Genomic DNA, 10,747 nt, shown 5'->3' with positions numbered 1-10,747 from the left:
AATCGCTCTCATGGTACTTGGATGTCACACACAGAACGGTCTGCAGTGCTGCTTCAGTCAAACTCCTTTTGTGTTTTATTAGGAGATGCACAACAGTTCTTCTGTGGCTTTATAGGTAATATTTTCACCTACACAATTAAGCAAAATCAGACAATATTGTGTCTAATATATACCACAATATTAACTTCTTATTATTGAATTGTCGTATACAAATTACTTAATGTAGCTCTACAAGAGTGATTACTGATAAACTGAAAAAAAAAGAAAGTCAAGTTTTAGACAAGAAAAAAATCACCCACTGACTTTCAAAGCTGCTACATAGTAACGACTTTCTACTTTCTGCTTTCGACTTTCACTACTGAAATGTAGTGGAGTGAAAAGTACTATATTTGTCTTTCAAATGTAGTGAATTTAAAGTTATAAGTTCCCAGAAAAAATAATACTCAAGTAAAGTACAGATACTCAAAAAGTGTACTTAAGTACAACACTCAAGTAAATGTACTTAGTTCCTGTCCGCCTCTGTCTGACAGTAAGAGCATTTGGGGTAAACCAAGGATATACTTTAATTAACAGAAATGTCGAAAATTAGTAGCCTTGGCTTTAGTAGCCTAAATTAATAATTATGACATCAACACATACGAAACAAATTACAAGATGTAATCGAATTTAGCATTGTTTAATGTAAATATAAATTTAAGTTCCAATGCCTTTGTTTTTATAAAGTGAATCATGCAACTAACCAAACTAGAAAACATCAGGGGCCATGTGACTCGGTTCTTAAAAACTAAAGGTTCAAAAGAACCGATTCGCGGAAAAGAGTCGGGCTTCCTATCGTTGGTTGTAAGGGGGCCGTGGACTGAAGCGGAAGCTCAGACAGAGTGTTGTCCTTCCTTCTGCCAGACTCTCAGGATGAGGATCGGTCGCAGTTTGTCTGTATGTCTCTGATCATATCACACCAGCAGCTCCTCTCCCACCGCCCGAATGCAGGTAAGAATCTACGTAACGTACTGCATTCCAGCGTGGTGGTTTTTGGATGTCAAATACGCCTGATGTCCCCAGCACTACCTCCAGGAGATCGGCTAAGGAGACGGCGTGTGCTGTAACTTAATAAACACGAGAGAAGTGTTTCAACCCATTACACGCCACATAGTTTCTCCTCCTGATTAATAGATGACCGTATTGATGACAACGGGTGGCACGGCCAGATCTGCTCCTGGCTTTCATGTTGTTGCTTTCAGCTCACCAAACGAACTTATTTAATGTAAATCACAACTTTGAGCATTCACTGGCATAGCAAGAATAGCTAATAATGATAGCCTTACATAACACAAACCTCGTTATTGGAGTAGTTGACATCTGTGCTAGGTCGTTGACACGCTTTTACCTGTAACGCGAAACACCGCGATGTTTTTGAACATCGAGTCCAAGTTAGGTTCAGCTCGGAACTTGTGTGTTTGTGTTATTCACAGAAGTTACTTGGTAACTTCAAAGAGCGGGTTACGTAACGCCTTGGCTGTCATCATCGTGACCAAGCGTTCATTTGCATATTATATGCCGTAGCGTTCAATCAAATAACTTTTATTGTCACATGGCCATATACACCGCGGTTTAGTGAGAGATAAAGACTACAGAATTCACAATACACACAGTGAACAGCTCTTAAGAGTTTGGCATGTGCTCTTGTGTATGTAACAGCTGCGACTGCATGATTACAGCGCACCACATGTTCTTTCTATACAAGGCCATTAATAAGGGCATTAATAAAAGTCTGTTTAAAAGCTGTCGCTGGTGGCATGTAATAGGGAATTATGTAAAAGTGCTGTTTTGCTTTCAACTTTTACAGCTGAAAGGGATTGATTAAAAAAAAAAAAATCCTACTGCAACATCTCCAAAGTTCAACTAAGTTAAACTGTCAGTGCCCTAGCCTGCCATAATGTTTTGGCTGGGCATGAGAGATATCAACTACTCAAACAGTTCAGTGTATCAGTGTAAACATCAGCCGTCTGTCTGTCTCTCGGTAAGCACTCAGGATCTCTCACTTTGGCCTGGTTTCTAGAACATACATGGTTCAAAAGTTTGGGGTCAGTAAGTAATTTTTTTTTTTTTGAAGAAGAAATTAATACTTTTATTCAACAAGGATGCAATAAATGATCAAAAATGCCAGTAAAGGCATTTATAATTATTATAAAACTTTTTATTTCAAATAAATGCTGTTCTTTTAAACTTGCTATTTATCAAAGTATCCTAAAAGAATGCATCACAGTTTCCACAAAAAATATTAAGCAGCACAACTGTTTTTAACACTGATAATATTAAGAAATGTTTCTTGAGCACCAAATCAGCATATTAGAATGATTTATTAAGGGTAATATGACATTGAAGAAGATAAGTAATGGCTGCTGTAAATTCAGCTTTCCTTTCACGGGGGTTAAAGTACATTTTAAAATAGGCCTATATTAAAATCGAAAACATACAATTATTGCGAGAGAGTAAAATCTTTGCAGTTATTTCAAATTGTTGTTGTTTTTACTGTTTTTTATTAAATAAATGCAGCCTTGGGGAGCATAAGAGACTTCTTTCCAATCCCAAACTTTTGAACTGCAGTGCTGGTGAGATGTTGATATTTTACAGCTTCGCTTAGTACCTACATATTGTGTTTTTTTCTTTAGCTTTGTTTTAAGTTGAGCTTAAGCAATTCTTAACTGATGTCAGAAAAAAAAGTTTTTCCTTGTCACAAGTTCAAGTGCAGTTGTTGGTTTGTTGACTGATTTACATCATGTTTACATAATGCCAGTTTGTCTAAGGGTGATCTGGCTTGATCTGAGGCCTTAGAGGGAGTCACTCTCACAGCATTCACAGAATGAACATTGCAAATACAATTACACTGCCAGCAGGTACATAGATCAGGCTTTCAGCTTTCTCTCGGTTTATGATGATTTCTTACAGACATTTTGAGAAAATGAGTGATACTGTAGCTGAGAGAAAAATGACCTGAGTAACATACTGTAACTAAAAGAAATGATGTTTAATTGTTCATTTTCTACATGTATTTTCAGATTAATAGGCATGCCAAAGGAAAAATATGATCCTCCAGACCCACGCAGATTATATACCATCATGTCAGCAGAGGAAGCAGCCAGTGGGAAGAAGTCACACTGGACCGAGTTGGAGATTTCTGGTTAGTTATTATTCCTCATGCCTCAACTCATACAATGAGTGTATTTTTATGAATGTGCTACTGACGGTACAGTAAATTGACATGAGAGAAATTAATGAATAAATCAGTGAACGTGAAGGCCTACTTATACTGATCTGCTTAAAGGGGTCATATGATGCGATTTCAAGTTTTCATTTCTCTTTGGTGTGTTACAAGCTGTTCGTGAATAGATAAGATCCCTGAAGTTGCAAAGACTAAAGTCTCAAACCCAAAGAGATATTCTTTATAAAAGTTAAGACTGGTCCACGCCCTCCTAAAACGCCTCGTTTAAACACGCCCCCACATGTCTATGTCACTGTGTGGGAAGATTTGCATAACGCCGCCCAAATGTGCACGCAAAGAAAGGAGGAGTAACTTTATTGTTGCCGCCGCCGCCATGTTGTGAAGACGCTGTGTGTTTCGTTGTGAAAGCGAAAATACTTTGTTTGGTCTTCCAAAAGAGGACACGATTAGAAGGCCTCGTTTATAATGGGTTTTAATGTTTTTGTCTCGTCGCTCTGGCCGGACACAACATCACAGTATGGTGAGGGAGGGGTGTAACATTTCCGCCACACACTTAAGGTATTCGGCCAATCACAACGCACTGGATAGCTGGCCAATCAGAGCACACCTCGCTTTTCAGACAGATGAGCTTTGTAAAAATCGACGCTTTTCAGAAAGGCGCGGCATAGAAGAGAAACAATAATGTACAGTATGTGGAAAATAATGTGTTTTTTAACTTTAAACCGCATAAACGCATTTCATTACACCAAATGCACAAAATAATGTTATTTTTAGCAACATCATATGACCCCTTTAAAAAGTGGCAGATGCTTTGATCCAAAGTGACGTGCATTGCTGAGTATATACATATATCAGTATGTGTGTTCTCTGGGAAATTTGGAAAATATTTGTGCACTCTGCCTGTGCTTCCATTGTACAGGGCGGGTCAGAAGTCTAAGCAGCTCAATATGGACGCTGACCCATCTGACTGCTCTCCACATCAACAACAACAACCTGAGCCGGATTCCTCCTGAAATCGCAAAGCTACCCCATCTCGTCTACCTAAACCTGTCCTCCAACAAACTGCGCAGCCTGCCAGCAGAACTCGGCAACATGGTGACTCTCAGGTACGTGACAAATTGGTCAATCTCTACGGATTCCCTTCAGACTGAAATTAGGTCAAATAGTTTTGTTGACCTTTCAGCATTATTACAGGTTCTTAAAGACAAGTGCCATTAAAAATATTTTTATAAAATAGAGAAAATATATATAATAAAACTAATTAGGATGTGACTCAACTGGACTTATTACTCTATTAAAGCTAGTGTCTAAGAAATAGTTTAGGCCATTTATTTTTTTTTTGCTTTGAGCGATTTTATCCAGTTACACTAAACAGACGCCTTGTTATATGGTCACATTTGTTTCTTACTTAGTGTATTTTTTTTAGGGAATTGCTTTTGAACAACAACTGTTTACGAGTTTTGCCTTATGAACTTGGCCGGCTTTTCCAGTTGCAAACACTTGGCCTCAAAGGTAAAGATTTATTTTATTTTATTTTATTTTAACAAATGTTGTTTTATGTTATACAGTACATGCAGAACAAGCATGCAATATTTTTCCTTAGGCTTGAGAACAAAATTTCTTTCCCAGGTAATCCATTGTCCCAGGATATACTCAACCTGTATCAGGAGCCTGATGGAACAAGGAAATTATTGAATTACATGCTTGACAATCTTGCAGGTAATAACGGACACAGTTGCATAGCTGTTTATTAATACAATACAGATAAGGTATTCATTTAATTTTCTTCTACTTTTTCCCCTCCCAATATTAGTCCACCCAGAACAACTCCCCCAAAGGCCTTGGATCACTTTGAGGGAGCGAGACCAAATGATGCCCACAGGTACCTACTAGCGCCCCGTCACTGGTTTTTAAAAATCATGATATAGCAAGGAGCAAAGCTAATATTAAATGCTTGTGTTCTCAAGCTGTGTTCACAGTAATGTGTTACAACGTACTGTGCGACAAGTATGCAACAAGACAGTTGTACGGCTACTGTCCCTCATGGGCCCTTAACTGGGAGTACAGGAAGAAAGGCATCATGGAGGAGATCACGAACTGTGATGCTGACATCATCAGCCTGCAGGTATGAAACTCCTGTTTCAAAATTAAAAAGGAACTCGGCTGTTTTTTTGGAGAGAAGCCTAAAGCTGTATATTTCTTTTATAAATCTGACAAATCTAAAGACACTTCGAATGTATAAAGGATGCAACACTACTATATCCATACTCAAGATTAACATGAGATTGGCTGAAACTGTATGTGTTATGTCCCCTTTAAAATGTAATTTATTCCTGTGATGGCAAAGCTGCATTTTCAGCAGCCATTACATTAGTCTTCAGTGTCGCATGATCCTTCAGAAATCATTCTAATGTGCTGATTTGGTTTTCAAGAAATTTTTCTTATTATTATTACTGAAAACAGTTGTGTTGATTAATGTTTTTGTGGAAGCTGTAATACATTTTTGGGGGATTATGATGAATAGAAAGTTCAAAGAGAAGCATTTATTTGAAATAGAACATTTTTGTAACATTATAAATGTCTTTAGTGTCACTTTTGATCAATTTAGTGCAAATTAATAAAATAATGAATCTCTTAACAAAAGAAAATCTAACTGACCCCAAACATAAAAAGCTAGTGTACCGCTCATCCATGTAACTTCTAATATGATGAATCAATATATAGTGCTTTACGTAAACAATTAAGCTAAATTATTAAATGTGTAAACAATATATTCCACGTGACTTGTATGGAAGGATATTCCGGATAATTTTCAAAACAAAAATGGAAATCGTGCATTTGTGTTTCCATTTTCTTTTCCGTGTATGTAACATCTCTGCCCAATTTTAAATGGAAACGCAAAGTCCATTTTCAGTTGCATTTCCAATGTCTTACAAGTTATGATTCTGTCATTTTGGAATATCAATAGATAATAACTAATTTGCTATTTCACTTTCTCCGCGTCCTGCTCCAACCCTCACAAAATTCAAATGGAATCACAATCTTGCATCTTGCTCTTGCATTTCCAATGCCTAACACAGTCAGCTGGCAATCAGTCTTGAGTGTGGGGTTTATCGATATAGTCGGAAAGTATGCCACGTCCACTACTGGTGGAAAACCAAGAACCGTTTTCATTTTTATTCTTTCTTAGGCTAAGTTCACACTACATGACTTTAAACGTCGGCAGATCGCTGTGCTGTTCAGACTACATGACTTGATTGTCTGCCTTTAAGTCATTGTGGTGTTCACACTACATGACTCTATGTAAATGATCCGCAACCGGGGGTTACACACTACACAAGCTGACAACAACTCTGTCACCCAACGACTCTACAAACCACGTTTTGTCACAAAAACACACGCGAGAATTGGAGCGGGAATGACGCGAAACAACACGTGAAACAGAAGTTGTTTATTTGAAAATGGATGTCGGGAAGAAATTAGCACTGCAAGCTGTTTGCTCGATGAAAAATTTTGCTCCATTTATTGTGTCTAAACTTTTCTTTAAGCCATGTTGCTGCTGTTGTTTTTCTTCCGGTGACCTCAACCCATGCCTTGCTCTCTCATTGGCTGTAGCTCGTCACGACACCTGACACCACGTGATGTTGAGTCGGCGGACCCAAGCATAGGTCTCTGCAGGAAAGTAATGGGAGTTACCAGATCGGGGCGTTTTAGACCATGTTTCCTGATTGGCTGACGTCATAGTGACGGTAGGTTTAGGGGTGGGGTTAGGTAAGTGGGATCATTTTGATTGCATGATTGAGAAACACCCTGCAGTTTGAAAACACCCACAAATTCAGAAACGCCCACTTTTGCTCTGCAGAGACCTCAATCTTGGCCGACCGGTCCAGATATTTAGCATGCTAGATATTTGTTTGCCGTCGGAGAGGTGTCGGCGACGCGTCAGCGAGCCTCTTTGATGCGTCGTTGAGTAGTTCGCACATAAAGATTGCAGAGCGCCAATCACCCGCTGATTTTCCCCCGATCACAGCCCGACCTGCCGGTGAGCTCGTTAACTTGCAAATCGGGCTAATCCTGTAGTGTGAACTTAGCATTATGAGGAAAATGGGGACAAATAGCCAATAAATTTCTCTTTTTGCAACAAATTACCTGCAACATCAAGAAGATATCTTACATACATCTGTGGAACCTCACAACTGAACGGGGTCTCACAACGGACGAGAAGCGCAGCGCCTCACCACGTCTTTAAAATTCGGACAAACTGTTTTCTATGAGTGTACGCACACCAGCGGCACCACTCAGCGTCTGTCCGCGCCACAGAGCACCACTCACTAGTTTTCCATTAAATCACTTTAGATTTGTCCCAAATTATTGTTGATGTATACCAAGAAGATATCTTACATACATCTGTGGAACCTCACAACTGAACGGAGTCTCACAACGGACGAGAAGCGCAGCGCCTCACCACGTCTTTAAAATTCGGACAAACTGTTTTCTATGAGTGTACGCACACCAGCGGCCCCACTCAGCGTCTGTCCGCGCCACAGAGCACCACTCACTAGTTTTCCATTAAATCACTTTAGATTTGTCCCAAATTATTGTTGATGTATACAATGACTTCACCCTAGGCTGGAAGATTGTGTATTGTGCATTTTTCAGCAAAAAGCTTATCTGTGGCTTGACTAAAGTGTGTATGCTTCATATAAAGAGCTATAACATGGATCACGCTTTCTCTTTCTGTTTGCTCTTTGTCAAACGCCAAACTTAAAACTCATCAACACCCACTTTGTTCAATTGCGTTTGGATTAGGTCTCAACATATGCGTCCACAAATTGAAAATGCAAATACAATTTGCAATTCCTTTTGAATATCATTCTTTAGACTTGAGTGTGGTGCTTTAATATCAGCAGTGTTTTATACTTTGCTCTAATGCTCATTCTCCAGCTGCATGTGCAGAGTTCAGTACAGTTGGCTTGGCAACATATTCACAGATTCGTTTTGAGGCAATTTAGGCTGTAGCTGGTTGTCTACGATTGAAAAGAGGTGTTATTTGTGTAGTAACAACTTTTAGCAAAGTTATTGATCTGAGAAATTCGAATCGGTCAATACGTTGCCAACTTTACTGAACTCATGTGCAGGAGGTGGAAACAGAGCAGTACTACACTTTCTTTCTGGAAACACTGAAAGAGCGTGGATATGATGGCTTTTTCTGTCCAAAGTCTCGTGCCAAACTCATGTCAGAACAGGAGCGGAAACATGTAGATGGCTGTGCTGTGTTCTTCAAGACTGAGAAGTGAGAATCTCCTTCTGTCTTCTTACAAAGTTTAAAAGGAAATTATATTAAAGCTCATCTTGTGCACTTTTTTTATTTTCTAGATTTACTCTGATGCAGAAACACACAGTGGAGTTCAATCAGGTTGCCATGGCAAACTCGGAGGGCTCGGAGGTTATGCTAAACAGAGTCATGACCAAAGATAACATCGGAGTAGCTGTCCTGTTGGAGGTGAAGAAAGACTTGTTTGCTAGTGGTAAGGACCTTGAATGATAACTCTGTAGTTCACATTAAATAGCTCAATTTAGGTTTCCTGTTCTTCACTGACACACCTTCTGTTTAGCTTTGTCCTGTAGATGGCAGCAAATCACAAAGTTAAAAATTTTTACATGCGAGGACAATAATAACTAGTGTCTCTGAAAATAAATTAATGTTCACAAACAACACCGTGTCAGTAGAATTCATTTTGAGCCCAAAAATTATTCAACATCAAACAAATTATTCTGAGTATATTACTATGTATTTATTACATTAGTTTTGTTTTTTTAATTTTTGCTATGTGTGGCAAGTTAGGAAATTGGATATCTAGATATTGGCCACTTTGAAAATAACATCGGTAGCATTCTCTGAATGTTTTAGAAGATGCAGCTGGAATTAAATTAAATTATGAAACATTTATGTCTGTCACAATTTGGTAATCCAAGTTAGTCATAAGTGATATGCTGCTCTGATATATAAAATTAAATCCTGTGGTTGAATTCAGTGTTAGGTTGGATTTCAGTGATAATATACTTTTTAACTCCTTCATGATGCCTCGATACAGCTGAATACGATTTCTTAAGCATACACACCTTTTGATGAGTTCTGCTTTATTTCTTCTTTCTCAGCGTATTCTTCATTTTTTCCCCCCTGCAATCTACAATATTTTTGTGTTTTCAAAATATTGCAATACTGATTACACTTTGAAAACAGAGTTTCATGTTCACATTCAGCTTTTGAATTTCTCTGAACTAGGAGCAATGACCTTGATTATAAAATATCTTATTTAGATGTTACAGCTCCATTTGCTTCCTCTTTAGTAAAATACTTCCATCCCATTCGTTTTACTGGTGTTATAATGCAGGTTTAAAGCAGCCTGCAGAGGAACAGTTCCTGCTGGTAGCTAATGCCCACATGCACTGGGATCCAGAGTTCTCAGATGTGAAGCTCATCCAGACCATGATGTTCCTGTCTGAGCTAAAGAGCATCGCTGAGAGGGCATCGGGCTCCATCAATTCTGCATCTCCCACGTCAGACACCAGCACCATCCCTATAGTCCTGTGCGCTGACCTCAACTCCCTCCCAGACTCTGGTAAGTGATATCTGGAACTGCTTATTGAAGATAAATAGTTAGAGGGAATGGGGGACTCACTTGGGCAATCTATATTGTGTAAATTCCAACTAAGATGAGTTCAAGAAGTCCACGTAAGCAAGCCGTAATATAGCGCCCATGAAGTGGATGGCAGGCAGTTGGCTTTGCGTTCCTTGTAATAGGATAAGTGTCTGTCAATATTTCAAATTATGAAAGACCTGAGTATCGATAAGCTCGGAGTTAACGGTTCTGCTATCGGTACTGGAGAAATGAATAAAACACACATACATTTATTATTGCTATATATAGATTATCTTGCAAATTCTATCTCACCAGAGTCGCCAGCTGTTTTTTTCAAACATTTGTCTATGATGCATTTTTGCTATTCTCAATTCCTCGCGCCCACGCGGAGGAGCTTCAGCACGCGCAACATGAAAGCCCTGTTTAACTATGATAGAAGAGAGAACTACACATTCAAACATCTGCTTACACTTTAGGCCTGTGGCTGTTTTAGTAAGCTAATTTTATTTTTTTTATTTCGATTTTGGCTTCTAAGGATTATACAAAAGAAGACATGAGGTAAAGCTATTAAAAACTAGCTGCATTTCATATTGCGCAACTTCTTTCCCTTCACAGCGGTGCGCATTCGTTCCTCCCTAAAACCCTAACTTAACGTCAGAATCCGTTCAATCGGTGATTGTTGTAAGATGCCGTCTTTACTGGTGCTAAATTGCGGGACATGTTTGATAGTAAAACGTTGAAAGCACAATCCGCACAAGAGACGCTGTTCCTCAGGCTGAAATGTGTGCACACGGCGCGCTCCAAAACGGACAAACAAATGACACTTTGAGCTAAGGGGCGGATGTCCAAACGATCAAATACACACAAAATATGTCAAAATGGC

General features: G+C 38.9%; 1 protein-coding gene across 6 annotated transcripts in view; it reads left to right on the top strand.

Annotated features, from left to right (window-relative positions):
• The first annotated feature begins 814 nt into the window (after positions 1–814).
• cnot6l (CCR4-NOT transcription complex, subunit 6-like) overlaps positions 815–10,747 on the top strand; it is a 15,878-nt gene continuing 5,945 nt past the window's right edge. For 2 of the 6 annotated variants that reach the window (XM_016253158.1, XM_016253157.1), the window contains exons 1-10: positions 815–987; positions 3,057–3,178; positions 4,140–4,326; positions 4,647–4,732; positions 4,850–4,939; positions 5,034–5,102; positions 5,188–5,345; positions 8,359–8,513; positions 8,597–8,748; positions 9,616–9,843. In XM_016253158.1, the coding sequence (XP_016108644.1) occupies positions 3,067–3,178; positions 4,140–4,326; positions 4,647–4,732; positions 4,850–4,939; positions 5,034–5,102; positions 5,188–5,345; positions 8,359–8,513; positions 8,597–8,748; positions 9,616–9,843 (1,237 nt within the window). In that variant the 5' untranslated portion in view covers positions 815–987; positions 3,057–3,066. Of the gene's footprint in view, positions 988–1,875; positions 2,018–3,056; positions 3,179–4,139; positions 4,327–4,646; positions 4,733–4,849; positions 4,940–5,033; positions 5,103–5,187; positions 5,346–8,358; positions 8,514–8,596; positions 8,749–9,615; positions 9,844–10,747 lie in introns of those variants that run through there. The other 4 variants (XM_016253155.1, XM_016253153.1, XM_016253156.1 and 1 more) reach the window with 3 other exon arrangements.

This window comes from Sinocyclocheilus grahami, unplaced genomic scaffold (genome assembly GCF_001515645.1).
Source record: "Sinocyclocheilus grahami isolate Dianchi unplaced genomic scaffold, SAMN03320097.WGS_v1.1 scaffold1161.1, whole genome shotgun sequence".
Classification (NCBI taxonomy): Eukaryota; Metazoa; Chordata; class Actinopteri; order Cypriniformes; family Cyprinidae; genus Sinocyclocheilus; species Sinocyclocheilus grahami.
The sequence above is the reverse complement of the archived record's forward strand: the minus strand, read 5'-3'. Positions and strand labels throughout refer to the sequence as shown.